This window comes from Natator depressus, chromosome 9 (genome assembly GCF_965152275.1).
Source record: "Natator depressus isolate rNatDep1 chromosome 9, rNatDep2.hap1, whole genome shotgun sequence".
Lineage (NCBI taxonomy): Eukaryota > Metazoa > Chordata > Testudines > Cheloniidae > Natator > Natator depressus.
Window position 1 is genome coordinate 32,446,513 of NC_134242.1, and position 18,941 is coordinate 32,465,453.

At 39.8% G+C, this 18,941-nt stretch overlaps 1 protein-coding gene across 1 annotated transcript in view; it reads right to left on the minus strand.

Moving 5' to 3' along the window:
* Positions 1-18,941, minus strand: part of RASA2 (RAS p21 protein activator 2) — a 114,832-nt gene that overhangs the window by 9,645 nt on the left and 86,246 nt on the right. Inside the window, exons 10-18 of the mRNA XM_074963847.1 lie at positions 16,441-16,597; positions 15,351-15,499; positions 13,014-13,128; positions 12,301-12,375; positions 11,351-11,474; positions 8,760-8,866; positions 5,797-5,883; positions 5,635-5,712; positions 257-330 (exon numbers count right to left, since the gene is read on the minus strand). Coding sequence (XP_074819948.1) covers positions 257-330; positions 5,635-5,712; positions 5,797-5,883; positions 8,760-8,866; positions 11,351-11,474; positions 12,301-12,375; positions 13,014-13,128; positions 15,351-15,499; positions 16,441-16,597 — 966 coding nt within the window. The remainder of the gene's footprint in view (positions 1-256; positions 331-5,634; positions 5,713-5,796; positions 5,884-8,759; positions 8,867-11,350; positions 11,475-12,300; positions 12,376-13,013; positions 13,129-15,350; positions 15,500-16,440; positions 16,598-18,941) is intronic.

Below are 18,941 nucleotides of genomic sequence, written 5' to 3' on the forward strand. Positions count from 1 at the left end.
TACGTATCATTGATGTATCTCGAATGGAGTATTTTCACAAATTTCATAAATAGCATAATCAACGCAACAGGTCAACAAATGTTTTCTAATTATTGCTCATTTTATAAAGTAATTTGCTGTAATTAAATAAGGGTAAAATTCATACAGATTTACATGTATAAATGCTACAAGATGGACATGCAAAAAACATTCTTGCTTTGATATAATTTCTTTACTAAACATTTGTGTAATGGACGGTACTTTACACTTCAATTACCCTTCTTTTAGATGTAGTGGTTCACTCATGCCACTGGGCTCTTTACTTTCAGTAGATGACACTTCATCTAAAAACTAAAGAGAACAAGGAGAATAGGTTATGTTTGGAAACAAAAGAAGTTGCCCAAATCCATAGTGTTTCTCATAAAAACACCATTTATTACAGTACACAAATACTTCAGTAAATAGAGCGTAACTACGGGTAATTGTATGGAATTCAGTTTTAAAAAGGTCAGTAACATGAAAACAGTTTAAAAGAGTACATTAGAAATTTCTAAACTACACACAAGATTTCCAAAAGCCTATAGAAGCTGTTGGTTGCTCAGTACTTTTTAAAGTTAGGACACTTATTAGATTAGGAGCCTAATTTTAGGCTCATTTTTAACATCTTGGCCTATGCGTATATGTAATATACAAATATATAAAAAAGTTAAATGGCAAAAAACTTCATTAACGCAAAGTTAAAGTTGACAGGTGCTAGCTTGTACTTTTCAGAATGTTGAGCTCTGCAAAACTCAAATTCCTGAAAAGCAGAAAATGCAGAGTAAGGTAAACGCTTATGCAATCTTAACTCTGACCCTGGAGCTGGCAATAGCCTCTGGAAAATATTTCCATGCACTCCAGTGGCACTCACTGTTTTAGGTGCAGCTGTACTGAATGGTGGAAGAATAAAATTAGAACAGCTGCTTTACAAATGTTCTGGATAGGACCTGCATGAGGAATGCCATTGAGGTTGCTTGTAATCTTGTGGAACGAGCAGTCAGCTTGTCTGGTGGAGAATTGCCTGCCAGATCATAACAAACATAGATACAGGAAGTTATCCAAAATGAAATTCTTTGAGAAGAGAACAGAAGACCTTTTCATTCTGTCCACTATAGCCATGACGTATGTGGTGATCCCAAGGGATGAGGTCCACAATTAGATCAACAAGGCTGAAAACAGAGGACTCCTGAACCTCTGTCCAGACTGAACTCCCTTTGTGGAGGGGAAGATGGTTCCACTGGAAAGTGTGACTCTAGAAGATGAGAACTCTGGGTCTGGTTCTATAAGTGGCCTCACTGGTACAGGTATTGGGAAGCCACGGCTAGAAGATGGAATGGGAGAGGATCTCCCTGGTGAGGGTAGGGCCGAACAACAAGGCGGGGGGGATTGCGGGTATGGGAGGATGACAAGGTTTTCTGGGGTGGTAGGATTCTGGAGGCCAAGTCTCATTGCCCCGTGCCATCGGTGTCCGTGTAAAGGAACTCTTAGTAGTTGGTGGTTCCTTCTGGGGCTGTGGTGGTACTGCTAGTGATGTACTCTTCGATTGTGTTATCGTTGGTAATGATGGTTTAGGGTCCTTTGACATTCAAGTGATTTGTTTTGATTGGTATCGAGGTCCATGTTGAAGAGCATTGCTCCAACGAGCCTTTTGATCATGGTCACGAGCATGAAGATTTGCCCAACCTGCAGAGAGGGATCCCTTCTCTAAGATGGTCTAGGAGGGGCTCTGCTCTTATGTTTACAACAGTGCATCTTATTCTCATGAGAAGGGCCACGTGAAAGTGTCCTTTATTCAAGCCACTCCCACGTCTGAGTAAGGCACTGAGCTAGAAGGTGCATTCCTTGATGTCTCAGGTCCACATACGGGAGGGTTACCACAGGCTGGATTCAAATGAAGCCTCAAGCCTCATGGCATGTTCTATTAGGTGTTTCCAGTTAAGAGTTCTCATGCCTGCCATGTTCAACTGGCAAGGAGAGGCAGATGCTGTACTTAGAGGAGATATGAGTTTCTCCAAGGCAGTAGAGGCAGCACTGGTGATCATCGCTGAATGAAGAGGAGTCGGGACAGGGGATGCAACCCAGAAGGCTGGGCGTGATTTAAGTCCTGCATCGCGGGATCGGAGGATTCCCCGGGGCAGGGAATTTTATCTAACTATGAAAAAACTAATTAACAGGATAAAACTTTTAAATATTTCACAGGCAAGAACATATAAGATGATCGGTTCCAGACACTAGAAGATTCCGACTCAGGCCACACAGTAAAAAGGAACTGGAGAGGCATCGGTGCATGCTTACACCCTCAGTGTGGAGGTGCGGACCAGCAGACACCACTTGCTAGAGCTCTGCTGTTTCAGGTGCATGTGTAGCCTTGGTGGAACACAAATAGGGACCAGAATTCAAAGAACAACTTGAGGCTGCAGTCTACATAATTTCAATACAGTATTGTGGATGTTGTGTCAGTAGCAGGGCACTGGGGTCTTCTTGCCATGGGTGAGGAGGGATATGACAGCAGTCTGTGGATTTAACGATAGGTAATGGGAAAATATACGTTAGGTGTTGTCTGTTGTAGATGTGGCTGTAAAGTGGTTAAATTTTATAAGTAATATTCTGTCAAGGGAGTAGGCTCAGTGTTTGATCATCGGGCAAGCACAGGCAGTGGAGAGAGAGGGAGGGAGGGAGAAAGCGAGAGCACATGTGCAATGGGTGTATTGGGGTGTTTCTCAAAGAAGGCAGAGTTAAGGCTGCGCAGGCATCTACCATAACTTTGTACTTTCTGGTTTTCCAAAGTATGAGTCTTGCTGAACTTGATGTTCTGGAAGGGCACAAGCTCTCCCCACAGCAACCTTAACTTTATTCTAAAGTTTTTTGCCTTTTAATTTCCTAGTTTTTTAAACAGAAAGAAATGTTTGTTGGTAGAGGTTATTTAGACAGTTGTAGTTCTGATTTAGGTCTGTAATTGATATGCTGCTGTGGCTATTTAATAATCAGAAGACATAGCTATTATATAGTGCTTTTCATCAGTAGATCTCAAAGACCTACATGTCATTATCTCCATTTTACAGATAGGAAACCAAGGCTCAGAGAGAGAGAGAGAGAGAGAGAGAGAGAGAGAGAGAGAGAGGAAGTGACTTGCCCAAGGTCACTCAGCAGGTCAGTGGCAGAGCTGGGAACAGTCCCAATCCAATGGTCTTTCCACTAGGCCACACAGGTCTATGTGATTCCTAAATGTTCCTTTCCTCCCACCTCTGTATATTTTGCTATAGTGAAATGGGGATAATGGTCATGCTTTGAAAAACAAAACAAAAAACACACACACCAACCCTTAATAGAACCAAATTTTCCCTAAATCTTTATAGTTCATTCTCAGATTTTTGCCCCAGATGAGTTTCAAACTTCAAAGTTGCTAGAATCCGAATTTAAGGAAGTGCTGTTTTTTCCCCAGCAGGCTGTATCTCAAGAACCCCTTGCTCAAATGACCCCACATTTGGATCACTAACCCTCTCTACACTCCCACAAGGCATAGCAAATGTCAAGACAATCTGTCCAAGCAGGCAGATTTTAGAGCACTTAGAAGAGCTGTCATTTAAACAGGAAGGGCTTCCCAACTTTAGCTAGTTCAGAACTGGAGCTCCATTACAATACTGCATGACATCACAGAGAGAATGGAAGGGAGGAGTTCTACATATCCATTAACAACATAGCAGGCTCAGCAATTAAAACAGCCAGTTCACCTCAATGAGATTCTCTGGAGAGAGAATATTTACTGTAGATGAAACAACAGCTCTGAGGTGTGTGAACTTCCTGTCCCCCATGCTGGAGAGTTTCTGGTGCGTGTCAAGCACACCTGCACTCAGCTCCTCACCCCAGCATCAGCAGTGTGTTCCTGGCGCATGCTTTAAGCATGGCTGTTCTAAACTCCCCATCTAGAAGGACAAGGCTTCCCCAGATTGTGATTCACATATGGGGGTGGGGCTCAGACACCTTCAAAAGGCAAGCTCCCCCCAAACCTGGCTCACATGAGGGGGATCATATGTCCACAGATGGGCAGGAGCTTTCAGATCTTGGCACACATACTGGGAGCAGGAAGGGTGAGAGGCTCAGACATCCCTTGTCCCTGACTCACATGGGGGAGGCGGCAGGGAAGAGGGGAGGGTAACAACCCTTTAGATGGGCAGGGGGAACACACACTTGGGAGGGGAATGTGGGCTGACAGGTACCCCTGATCCCTATTCTCCCATTCTCTTCCCAGGGTCTCATCCCTCTCCTTCCACTCTCCTTAGTTCCCATCACCTGATTCCCCCAACCCCTCGCCCCTTATTCCTACCTACTCTTCCACACCTTGTCAACTCCCCTCTCAGCGAGCATTTGCTTGTGTAGTTTATTCTCCTTTCAAAAAAGTTTAAGTCCCTGCTGACTATTCCGCTGTATTCAGAATACATTTCTCCAAAACTAAAAATAAACTAACATTGATAAAGGCAGATTGGAGCAATATGCTTGCTTTTTTTAAGCTTCAGATTTTTACCCCAACTTGGATTCAAACTCTCAGTACCTGGGGTGGTGCTTGGACTTGATGACCATAACATATCCTTAGAGCCCCTCATGTCCTATGGTGTAGCTATAGCTTCACAGATAGATTACACCGTGCATGTCCAGACAGTCTATTAGGTGCATGAATAGGTGAGTGTGCCTTACCATGCCTAACTGGAGAAGCAACCCCTTTTTGAAATAATGTTTTCATGTGATTTTCCCCAAAGGACTGCTGGGTGCCAGGCACTCTGATCAGGGTACACTTGAGTATCTGAGGTGATGATCTGAGCCTTAGTTTGATCTCTGTCCATGAGCAAAAAAAATACTGTTGCCAGAAATTACCATCGTTTTAAGAAAAGTGTTGTTTCCCCGAACCCCGCCAGGGCTTGTATCTCAGTAACCCCTTGGTCAAATGGCCCCGTATTTGGATCACTAACCATACCCTGTGCCCACATGGAGGCATACCGAATTTCAAAGCAATCTGATGAAAGCTCAACTGTTCTAAGTGCTCTAAAATCCATACAGTTAAAGTTCAGATCTGCTCTCCATTTAACTATAGCAAAGAGGCAAAAATCTATGCATTGAGTAGAGATGTATTTTGATATCTAGTGTTTTCAGTAATAAGACCATTCATAACGAAACTCTGGATGAAGTAATATCAATATAATAGTTTAAGATATATTCTAATAGGATATATGTCAATTCAGAGATCATCCAGAGATATTTAAGAAGCCAAGATCTTTAACCTTAAATTCAATACAATTTTCATACATAAACATTCAATAATCTACTTATTTAAAATATCTAAATATTTTATATTGTTCAAGCCTCAGCTTTGTCATATCCAGCCAAGATGGCGAGCTGGATTATAGCTCCAAAAATTTGCTTCGGCACTTTTTTTTTTTTTTTTTTTTTTTTTTTTTACACACACACACATCTATGGTTTATTAAAAACAGATTGCACATAATACTTGGATTTCTAAAAGAGAATTGCAAGGAAACATCTTAAATCATAGGCATTTTATTATTAAGCCTGGCCTGCTCTCAAAGGCATTAAAAACAGCCAAATATTGTTTACATAGTAGGTACCTTTTGAACAGCTTCTGTAAACTTTTCTTCTTGAAACGTTTTGAAAAACTCACACATAAATGTCTCCTTGAAACTTGACTAAAAGAGAAGAGATAAGCGTATAAATTGATGTCTAACAAGAAGTACGTGAAACAAATACATCAAGAATGTTAATATACTTACAAGCTTGCTTTTGGACAAACTTCCCCAGCTCCCCAAAGTTTGGATGGTTTTTGATATAAGAGTTAATGTTCTAGAAGTTTGTGCATCCTAAAATAAATAATTTTAGGAAACAAATTGAAGATTCCCTTTATATTTTTAGGCAACTCAATACAAAACGTGGATTTCAAAATAGGGATTTGGCAAAACGGCCATTTTACTTGATTTGTCACACATTATTTCCAGCTAGAAAGTAAAGTAAATTCTCGAGAGAAAATTTAAACATCTTCTTATATACAGGTTCATGTATTTCTCCCCTCACTGTAGTATCTGAGTGCCTTCCAGTGCATTAAACAAACAACTTGCCAGGAGTTATCATTCATTCTCATCCTCTCCTAAAGAAGAGAGCTGTGTGTGCGCAAAGTAGCATTTTGTTTTGGTAGGATTTTTTTCTGTATGTTTCAATGTTTGTTGGTTTTTAGGATTTTGCAATTTTTTTCTCCCCCCGCAACATACTGGTGCTAATAAATAGAGACTGGTGGGAAAATGGGTATTTCCCCTGGAAATTTTCAACTTTTTGTTGAAAAATTCAAAACCTAAAGTTTTTTTAATATCAAAAATTTTCTTTTGGTTTGTGGTAAAAATGGAATTTTCCACAGAAAGCCAAAAAAAGTTTAGTTCAAACCCCAATTTTCTGTTGAAAAATGGTTTAGATAAAAAGTTTTCAACCAGCTCTAGTAATAAGCTAACACAGCTTTACAACACTGTTTGGTATTTCTGAGAAAACCTGAAAAACTCAGTCAAATACAACTGTACCCATCTGTGAGAGACACTATTGATAATTTATTGTTGCTGATGAAAGTCAGAAATGGAGAGTTTTATGGCTCAATCCCAATTCTTTTTTAAACTTAAAGGCATATTTATATTATAGAAATACATATATACTGTGTCAGGCTGGCTGTCTCTAAGGGGAGCAAGGCTCAGCGGGCCTGTGACTGAGGAGCAACATTCCCTATGACTGAAGGGAGAGAGTGGCAGGGGAGGAGGCTTCTGTGTGAAAGAGTCCTGCAGCATGACCCAAACCAGACGGGATCCGACTATAAGCATCAGGTACGGGTCAGGTGGGAAAATAACCAGATCTTCTTGTGCTCGGGTTGTGTCTCTTCCTCCCGCCCATGGGCTTGGTGCAGCAGCAGCAGCAGCATGACCTGCTCGTGCCAGCCAACACCACCTCTGTGTTGAGCGTGCTGCAGAATAAGTCTACCAAGGAGTCAAAGTCCTTCACTACACACAGTGTAGCAGAGGTGGCAGATGGCAGGAGCAGGGCAAGGGCACACAACTGCCTGCACATGCAACTGCTGCCGTGCCAACCCCAGGTTCAGGAGGATAGTGGTAGTGCTAACTCAGGTTCGGTGTTGGGTCAGTTTGGAAAACAATTCAACCCTCTGAGGCTTGGGTCCAGCTAGATCTAAGCAGACCTCTACTGTGGTAGGCCTGGGAAAAGGCCAACCCCAGGCAGATGGAGTGGAGACAGACTATAACCAAGGACCCACCCAGGGAAGAACCAGACTGGGAAAGGACTCCACGGAGAAAGCCCTGGAGGTCAGCAGCTCATGTAGGACCTGGGCCTCCAGGGAGAAAATCCAGAGGATCAACACTCTACAAGGCAGCAGGTAGAAGGGTAGTCAAGGAGGGGCAAAAAGGCCATTTTGTTTCATGTTTTCTTTGGACTACAGACTTCTACTTTACATAGCCTCCCCAAACAGGCCTATTGCTGGGACTAAGAGGGAAACAGAGGTGGCGTCAATGCTGCACCGTGCCACAGTAGGCAACAAGAAGTTGAGTAGGTTGTCACAAAACACACACACTTGATTATTAACATGTGATTTTTCTTAATGGCTTGTCACGTGCACATTGCTATTATTCTGTCCTCCAAATAAATATTTAACCAAATTTCACTATTTACTGATTTCCAGCTTGCACATTTTAACTTAAGAGTTCAACTGCGGCCTTGGGAAATGTACCTTCTTTGCCCCTTTACGACTCCAAGTATTAATTCTATTGATGGGTCTTTATACCATATGGGATTAATTTACTGTCACTTTGCCTATCTCTGCATAATGTCTTTGGACTAATGGCTAAATTTATTGAAGTAGATTTTTCTTTTGAAAACACCAAGTGCATGGATAATATATGTATGAAATTATTAAATATCAATTAGTCTTGGGGAGATTTCAAAGAGTTATGTTCTCCTTTATATGTAAGCAGTAATTCAATTGCTTAGTCCTATGCTTTGATATTTTCCAATATAAAATGTAGACTAAATATTTATGTACACAAATTCAGAAGGGTATGTTCCATATTACAATTATAATATAGTTACCAGATTATATGGATGGAATATGTATCATTTTTGCTATTATGTTGAACATTTGGCAATACAGGAGAGTAAGTAAAGTCCACATGAGTGCATAAATCAGAGCTACCCAATACCATCATAGAAAGCATTTCTTCCTGCAACTTCTATTTGAGAGACTGGGAAGGGGAGGGAGATTTTCAAAGGCACAAATGACATTTAGAAGCCTAACTCCATACAGGGATGGGGGTAGGAAATCAAGGGAACTGAGGTTCATAACTGCCATTTCTACTTTTGAAAAAATCTCCTGCTAAGATTTCATCTCCACAAAGAGCAGCACCTTCCTCTAATACACCCCAAAACATATCCTCCAGTAAAAGCAGCTCCATCCCATTTAAGAGCTCCCACTATAAATTATTAGCCAATGCCTCCCACAAAGCCACACAGCCATAGTTTCCTTTAGCCAGGTGTGAAAGAAAAAACCCAACCTACAGAAAATTAGTATCCTGATTTTCTTTTTGAATTGCAGAGTACAGTCAGTGAAAGAAGCTTATCTCTATACATCTTTCTATCTAAAGAGATCTGCAGATTATGAGTAAAAGTGGTACAAAAAACTTTACAAAAAACTTACTGGATAGTGAGGTCGTAAATGAAAAGTATGAGGTGAGACTACAGCGACAGCAAAGAAACGAAGAAACACAAAGCTGCTCACTGCAGAATACTGTACATGAGGGTCATCTGCAGAGAAAAACCATGAAATGTAACAAACTAATCTTAACAAGGAAACAGTGAAGACAGTCAAAATAAAAACTGTAGGGAGACTGCATCAATAGGGAAGAGAACTATTTTTCTACAGAACAGAACTAATGATGCGCATGAAATGAAAAGGTGGCAATGATGAGTAGAAAATATTCCATTATTGCTAACACTGGCTTAGTTCCCTCAGGGTTAGCAACACGGCTGCCACAGATGCTTTCATATACCATATTGATTAGACCCTGCTCTGAGCATGTCTAATTTGCAGAGTTAAAAATGCTTGTGGCATCTGATAACCCATCTACACTAGGACTAGCATAGTGTACTAGTATATTCAGAGTTAAGGTTAAATTTACCATGTTTTGATTTCTTTTAAGGTATGCAAATGTAGTTAAGACATCCAAACCACCTTAACTCCACCCTGTAATATCATTATGAAACCATATAAACCATAAAGCCATATAATGATTAGTACGTAAGATTTTTAGTCTCAGATTAGATAAAACTGATAAGAGACTGATTTCTCCCTAACCACCATTTTTTCTCTCATGTCACGAGTGGGTGGTATCAAGGCTGCTTGGTGCCATAACTATTTATTTCCATACCTTAACATGTTTAGATTTAACCTTAACGCTACAATTTACAAGTTTTGGGGATATTTACAATCTCTCTGATTTTTTATTTTTTTTTATTTTTTTTTTTTTTTACTGGTTTTGGTCTAACAGTATAGTGGGACCACAGTCTTCACTGAGGGCAGCTTGGTTTCACTGCTACTGTGAACAATGTGAGACAGTGGCCATTTTGAAAGTACTATCTTAAACTGAGAGCATCTGTGTTCTCAGAGCCTTTGACAAATAGCAGGAGAGAGCAGCCGTTTTGAAAGAGCAGTTCTCCATGGAATTTTCTGTAGAACATTTGTCAGCTTCTGCTGAAGAAACAATTTTCAGTTATGAATAATGACACAAACCTTTTTTAGGATAAACGGTCTTCACCTGTAGCAATGCATGAGATGTCACTGATTTTTAATGATACAGGAAGTTCCAATAGTCTGCTTTATTCCAGTATTAAGGTCATTTGGACAGAAAGTGGTCTGACACAGGGTGTTAAGTTTCTTAACTGATCCTTTTTTTAAAATGAAAGCTAATTCAAAACCAATTAACCTATTTAAGTTCTCAGAAAATTCATTCTGTACTCAAAGAATAAGTACTTTAATTTTGGATAGGATACATTGAATTCTTTATATGTAACAAACTATTTGAATTCCTACATTAACTGCAAAATACCCAACACTACCTTAACTATGGAACTGCATCTGGCACAATATATGTTGGAGTAGCTGTATTTTACATAGAAGCAACAGGAAATTTAGCTTCAGCTTTACAGCACGATATGCTTTTTTATAGCAGTTATTTGACTATTAAAATACTTTCAGTATTGCTTCTGCATTTCTTCAGGTATTTCTTTTGGTGGTCCCTTGAAGTTTTTATCCACATGTTGCTACTGTCTTGCAACACTCAGCTCTGCTGCTTTGGTGCATCAAGAAATCAGAGAATCAGAAAAAGGTAGGGCTGGAAGGGACCTCCAACAGTCAAGTCTATCCCCCCATGCTGAGGCAGAACCAAGTGTACGTAGAACATCCCTGACAGATGTTTGTCTAACCTAGTCTTTAAAGCCTCCAAGAAGTGATATTTCACAAACTCCCTTGGTAACCTATTCCAGTGCCTAACTATCCTTATAGTTAGAAAGTGCTTTCCTAATATCTAACCTAAATCTCCCTTGCTGCAGATTAAGCCCATTACTGCTTCTCCCACCTTCAGTGGGCATGGAGAACAATCGATCACCATCCCTTTATAATAGCCCTTAAGATATTTGAAGACTTATCAGGTCCCTCCCCATCTTAGTTTTCTTTTTTCAAGATGAACATGTCCAGTTTTTTCCCCCTAAACCTTTTATCATTTTTGCTGCTCTTCTTTGAGCCCTCTCCAAATTTGTCCGCATCCTTCTAAAGCCTGGACACAATACTCCAGCTCAGGTCTCACCGATGCCATGCACAGTGGCATAGTTAACTCCCACGTCTTACATACAGCACTCCTGTGAATTCATCCCAGAATGGCATTAGCCTTTTTCGCAACTACATCACATTGTTGACTCATATTCAGTGTTTCATCCACTATAATCCCCAGATCCTTTTCAGCAGTACTGCTGCCTACCCAGTTAAAGCTCTTGCTGCTGTCCAATATTGTTTTATTACAGTATGCCAGGCAGAGAATGTTCGGTTACCAGGTTAACAAAATACACTACACAGTCTAGGAAAAGCAAGAGCCGTTTACAAAACCACTAGAGAGAATAAGTGTCAATTTAAAATATTTCACTCTTGGTAAACAGCATGTGGAGATCACAAAAGATGCTTAAATGAAAAAAGCTTTTGTCAATTTCTAATGAAGAATTTTTTTTAAACACACTTACTTGGAAATCTTTTGGCAGCCAGGTGTCTCAGAGAGTAAAACACATCACACATTAAGGTAGGGCAACTTATACTTGACTGTACAATTGTATTGAATACTTTATCTACATAGTAACGCAGATTTTCCTAAAAGGATACAAACAGGTATATTCTTTCAGAATGTTAATGTTTCTGTTAAATACAACAGAGCACTTTTTTATTCCTACAGACAAACAGCAGCATGGTATATAGGACACATTGCCCATTCATAAATACAGGTGACCTCTTCAACTATGTAATTCTAGTACACAACAGGTTGTTACAGTTAAGAGGTAATTTGGTAATCCTCACTGAATTTCAGAATTAGAAGGCCAGTGGAAAATGCACTACTGGTTTACTGCAATATAGGACAAGGATATATAATGCAAGAACACATTAAACTGCCTTTCAACAATACAGAGACCTGGTGCCAAGATGGATAACTTCCCAACAGTCCTCACCAAAGAGTTATTTAATTATTTGCTGATGAAATTGCCTTCAGCAGATGTCACTAACTGGTATGGCTTAATCATAACACTGGCAAGTGAAGAGTTCACTGAATGACGCTTTAAGCATAGTTAACAGCAGAAGCAGTCAATATATCATCTGCTGTACTAAAAAGAATTCAGATGGGGGAAGGTCGGTGATCAGTACGCATGGGAAACTTGAAAGACAGGTAATGGTTGAAATGGAGAGCAACCAGCAGGGGGTCCTCTGCTGATGCCACAAACAGAAAAACACAAGACAATACACTTTAATACTAGTAACAGTGTAGAAACAAGGTCACAAGGGAATGATACCAATACCAGAAACAGAGCATGTTAGAGTTTTGCCAGTGCTAAAATAAAACTGATCTTTATATAGCTGTATCAAACTTAGATACGAATTAGGAAATTCATTAGGGCAGAAACAAAAAATAAATTAGGACACTTACCTTGTGAACTTCTACATTATCTCCTTCTTTTAATTTGATGGGATCAATTTCACAGGGTTTAGGGGACTCGCATATCTGAACCAATACAAATTAAAGCCTTCTGGTTAATTTTTTTAAGTGACAAAAAGCACAAAGATTAACCTGTTTACTATACCAATTTTTCAACATATTCAGATATTAAATAAATCGGCTAAAAAAACGAGTCCTAGACCCGAAGGGCAAAATAGTAAATAGTGTCTTCATGTTCCACAAGGAGGGAGCAGCATGCAAGGAGCCTACCCCATTCTCATGTATCTATACAAGGGCAGTCACTGTGCTTTTAGGGCAAAGGACTACTCTGCCATGATGGACCTCCCTATCCCGCAGTGCCCACCAGTAGAATCACTTAACCTGGTTAGAAGGTGGTGCAACAACCATTGCTCTTATTCTGTTCTTGCTGAAATTCTGACTGCCTGGCAGAATGTCTCCAGGAGCTTCTGCGGGGTGTGAAACAATAGCCTTGGACAAGCAACTTAGCTCATAATACTTGGTATATAGATTAAAATATGCTATATATGCTACAGAACCATAACCCTGCGCACATGCTACTGTAATATCCAAGTACTTAGTATAGTTTCTATACAAAAGAGCTGTAGGAAAGTACATATTGGTGGGAGATGGTACCACAAGAGTCTCATCATACTACTGCAAATATCTGCAAGAAGACCCCATACCTCATCTAGGACTGGCTTTAAAGTAACTTTTAAGTAGTGCTTTCCCACTATTTTCATCATCTCATCTAGACATCGAGTAGCTAAGGTGTTTCCTCTGAAGATTGTGTTTACTTCTCTGTAACAAAAAAGAGATAAAATCATTGAAACTAAAAAGGCAATACATCTAAGGAACATAAGCCTAAGAGATGACTGCTATTTAATGCTACTACTACATAAATACATGTTTAGACAGGTGTTAGAAAACATTTAATATATTTAAACCAGAAATTGCCCACTGAGATTAAACATTTGGTTTCCGAGAACACTGAGGGACAGAAAGAAAAGCAATAACCCCCCGACCCCCTAAACACAAAACAGTCATGCACTCATTTAAATCATCAACATAATAAAATTTAAAATGTACAGTTTAGGACACTCTAAAAGAAAGAAAGAACTCTATGCAGCTTGTGAGAAAAATGCATTCAGAGAAAATTCCAAAACAATGAAAACGTAGCTAAACAGTATGCTACTAAAACATAGACTTAGTACTCTTCAGCCAATAAATATTTCACTTAAGGCTGTGCTTTGGATGTAGCTGTTGAATATAAATGCAAACTATCTATATGTTGAGTTGTAAAAGAGATGTTTCTAATTTGATAAATCCAATTTAATCAGTTTTAAATTACAATGATCAATCATGATAGAAAAATATGTGCACATTAAAAACATTATGTAAGTTATCATATGAGAATTACACTTTTAAAAGTGTTAATATTTTAAAATACAACCAGATTCTTAAAATATAAGTAGGCTTGCTAGGATCTGATTTCAAATATTTGTTGGTAAACATCAATTTCAGCTGACACACAAACTGACAAAATAAAATATCAACAGTTGCCCTACAGCCTCCAAACCCTCACAGCATCTTGTGCCCATAGGGATTGGTCAGAGAGCCTTCTGCAGCCCTGCTGTCATGGGAGTGGGTCTGTGACAGCTGAGCTGCAGAGGGCTCCCTGCACAGCCACAGGGCTGGTAACACCTGAACCCTGTAGGAACAAGGTAGTGGGAAGGTTGCAGTCCTACAGGGCAGAGCAGAGAATCCCAGCTAGGGCTGCAAGGAGGATGGGCAAGATCCATTCAGCAGCAAGGAGGCCTCCCCCGCAGCCGGGGGCTCATCCTGCGCCTTGCTCACAGCAGGAGTGTGGGAGTTGTCCCTGGACAGGAACTGTTCAGCAGCACTCTGCGGCCAGGGGCTCATTCTCATCCTTACAGTCCTGGCCAGAGATCTCTGCTCTGCAGGACCAGGACTGCAGCCTCCCCTGCACCTTGTGCCCCAGTGTTGCAGGGAACCCCTTGTAGCCCTGCTGTCAGTGTGGAGAACCCCCTACAGGCCTGCTGTCAGTGCTGCCCCAACCATAACCCCCTTAATTTCCAGCAACTGTAAAAAGAAGTTAAAGAGGACCACTATAAATAGTTGAAATTAGGGAAAAAAAACCCCACAATTTGAATTCTGTCAAGCCTAAATATAGGCCAGATTGTCTCACCCCATGCAAAACTGGAATAAGTACTCTTTTCAGAGGTGACCTCTGTGGTAATGGAATCTATTCCTTTTCCATCTCCACAGCACATAACACCTCAGTGGCCACTACTGTATTCTCTTGGGGAGGCTATAGCAGGGTCTGTTACTTTATGTCCCCGTCCCAAAATATGGGTGCAGTGGATTGACCAATGGATATATGTAACCGCATACCAATAGGCCCTGCTGTTGGTCCTCCTGTGTAAGACCCCATGCCACCAAAAGTGGGTGGTTTAAAACTTCCATGGTGCAGTTTTCAAGATGCACAGAAGGGTGTGAACTCCACATGCACGGGATCTTCACACTTGTGCAACAAAACAGCATCCGTGTTGCTTTTCAGTTCATATAGAAAGAAGATCTTTGAAAACAGAATCTAAGCTGCAGACTAATGACCTATAAAATTTACAGAAAATGGCCAAACTGATTTTTAGAAACAAAAAACAAAACAAAACCCATTTGCTGTTGGACACTGTTCTAGTATGTCATGTTTAGTTATGTAATAGCTCAAAAAAACAAAAACAAAAACAAAAACAAAAAACTACAGCCAAACCAGCCCATCTAAAAACAGGGCTCTATGGGAATTCTGATCCTCAGCTAGAACAGTATTATCAAGTGATGTTACAATAAGATAGTCAATGGCAAGTGATTACACGTAGTTACAGTTAACTTAAACCGACAAAGAAATGAATAGTGACCATTTATCAAAAATTGATCATAAAATGATTTAAAACTCTAAAAATAAAACACCCTGTATTATGAAGTTATGGAAAGATGAAACATACTGAGTGTCTTTCAAGTCTAGTTCAGCCACTGCAGTGACAAATTGCACTATCTTATGGTGGTGCAGCAATAGTCTTACAAGAGGCAAAACAGCATCATATTTATCTCGACACACTTCACCCAGAATGTAGGCAGCAGAAGCAGAGACTGGCTGTAACAAAAATAAAGGTGAAACCAAAATGAAAATAGTTTAACATACTATTTGCACATTCTGAACACAACCTAGAAAAAGATTAGATCTCTCAACAAGACTGCAGATACCACGAGTTTTGTAAGAAAACTTAACACTAGGCCAATTACAAGACTACAAAAAAATCTTATTGAAAATCGATACTATCTGCTCAGATTGGCTTAAATACCTTCAAAAACATTGACACCAACTAACTATTACAAATTCTACATTTATTCAATGTAATAATATTTCTAAAGGGTTAGATTGCGGCTTTACCACAAGCCCTGAATAAATGGCAGCGTGTGGTTGCATTGCTCAAGGGTCATATCCAGGTACTTTTTTTTTTTTTCTTCAATAGCCCTCATCACTGTAGCATCTGAGTGTTTCACAATCATTAGTGAATTTTATCCTCACAACACCTATATAAGGCAGAGAAGTGCTATCCCCATTTTACCAACAGGGAACTGAGGCACAAGTTAGATTAAGTCATTTGCCCAAAACCACAAAGGAAATCTGTGGCTGAGCAACTAATTGAACCCTCGAATCCCAATCCAGTGCCTTATAAACTAGACCATCTGTCCTAGCCAGTACTCAGAGTCCAAATCTGGTCTCTGTTTTCCCCCCGCTTGCTCCAGGGAGAAAGTAACTGGTGAAAGCCTTGTAGCTGTTACAGATTACTTTGCCCTCTTCCAGCTTTATTGTAATGGCCAGGGCTAAGGTTGGGGACAGGTGGGGAGTCAATGTGCTGCCCACCCAGGAGGAGCAGGAACAGTGGCTTCACAGGCTGCTTACACAGCCATAGTACAGATAGACTACAGAGGAGGAGGAGTCACGTCTCCTTACTCCCATAAAGAAGCACGTGCAGAAGGCCATAACCTGGCCCTAGATCTGTTGACTGTTTCTTCTAAAACAAAAAGTACCTGAACATCTGGTGATTTTAGCAGCAAATTTCTTAAAGAAACATAGTACTCAGATGGAAGTACATAGTCTTCAGTATAACAAACATTTAGTCTAAGTGATCCCAGATCATCAGTTTTAGAGGATTTGTTTCCATTTTCTCTTGGTTGTAGTAAGTACCTGAAAACAAGGCAACAACAAGGGAAATACTACGTTAAAAGTTACTGTTTAAGTAACTAGATTAATATCGCAGTATGGTAAAATGACAATGAAATTTTCCAGTGTATATTAATGCATCAGTCTGAATCTGGCCCTGCTGTCAATGGTTTTAACAAAGTTAAGATAAAAAGACTTCAGAATTAGATATGGGTAATTAAAGGAATTTAAAAAAATCTTTAACTGAAGGTAGGAGCATTCAGTACACCATCAGGACATAATGCAAAGCATACCTTTTCTCAGGTCTTTTCTGCAGGTGAGAGTTGTGTGGAATAATAATCTTTGTGGGGCTCGGTGGATAGAAGAGGGATTGTTAAAAATGCTGATACAGGTTTATTCAGCTTTTTTAAAAAATGTTTTCTCATTTTAAATCTAGGTTACACTTATTCTAATTACCCATTAATACTGCTACAAGATGAGTAGCATTTATCTGCAGAAATTACGGATGGCCTAGAATTAAACAAAAATAGAGCAAAAAAAGTGAAAACCGTGAAGAAAAATATTCAGTAGAGAACACATTACCCAAGCAAAAACTAGGATAAATTTTATTTTGAAAGTACACAAAAGCAACTATGGAAAAATCATGTTATAATTATATTGTATATAAATTCAAAAATTGCAAGCTGGAAAAGCACAAACTGAAAGAGAATCTGAAAACCTGAAAACCACAGGATTTTATTCCCAGTCTCAAAGTCCCAGAATTGCATTTGATTAGAAAGTAATCCCAGGGTTCTAGTTTTTCATTATGATTCTAATGTTGCTTTTCCCTATTCAGTATTACCACTGTATAATTATTACATGATTCTTTCTTGGCTTTTTTCTGTAATTTAATTCTACGCCAACAGGTGGTGCAGTTGCATAAGTGACATTTTGATAATCAAAGTAATTTCTTTATCATGTCAAATAGTACACCTTTAATATCAACTACCCCACACCAAGATTATACTGATTTTCAAACATCTTGTAAAAGTACACAATTGTATTTTTACAAATCATTGTTTTAATGTTAGATGCACCATACTTAAAGGTGTCATGCCAATGTATAGAGTGACTGATTCAGCCTCTATTGCAAATCAGGATTCTGAAAAATACTCATTTTCCCAGTACTCAGTTTTGGAGGCACTCCCTTATCTGTTCTGTCTGCTCTAGTCTGGCAGACTTCTGGAAAGCCCCCAAAAAGCTTTCTGCTGTTCTCCAAAAGCACAGGCAACATTTCTATAAATTAATAAGGGTCTGTTAGCTATTTTTATAGGGTTTAAACTCTGTTAGTCAAAAATCTTTACTAATGGCCTAATCCAGCCCCCTTCAAGTCTAGTGTTGGGGATTTAAGTTACACAAGTTGCAACTTTGGCAGGTTCCAGTGTGGTTGGTGGGTAAAGTTTCCCATGTAACTCAGCAGACTGCCTGCACATAGATCCCAGGCACCGCCATATGTGTTGAGGGGTTTCCCTCTGTCTAATGCAGCTGGCGGCTCCCACTATCTTATCTCTTCTACCTCCAATGTGAACGAGGGGAGTAGTTGGAACTCCAGCTTCCACTCAAGGTCCCTTGTCAGGCCTGAAGGCGTATAGGGGGTATAGACTTCATACCCACCTTCAGTTTCTAGGCCACCCAGGCCATTGGAGCCAGATGAGTTCCACAATGGAACAACACTGTCAGGTAGTCTGGGATGGTTACCCCCAACTGGGTAATAGTTTACAATAATAATAAAAAAGTGTCTGCATTTAACCATAATACAATGTGTGTGTTCCGTTATTTTCATGTCCACATTAGTGAATTTGTGCTTTTGTTTCTCTGATGCATAAAGGAGGCCTGAATGATATTTCGGGGGGGTGGGGGAGGATTTTCCCCCCCCTTCTTGTCTTTTAAGATTAAAATTCAAGACTCATCTACCCTGTTAACAGAACAGTGTGACATTGGAGCTACCAAGCAAGGGTATGTCTACACTAGGAAAAGTGGTTGTTAGTTAACACGTAGCTAAGACTGGAGAGACTAGACAATCACTCATCTCAGATCTGTATAGTATTGAACTATGTAGATGGGTAATGACTATACATTCCAATTTGCTTTAGCCTAATATAATGTTCAAAATAAAAATGTATAATACAGAATCTGTATAATCAGATTTATTTATTTCAAGGCTATTAATTGTCTTTCCCCAATTCTTTCCTCTCCCCCCACCCCATCCATTTTGTGTGTGCGCGCGCGCACACACGCAGACAGAAATTTCATAGATTATGAACTGCAATTAGAAAGCAATGACTTCTAAATTTCCAAGCCTTCATTTCCCCCTGCAGATGTGTAGTTT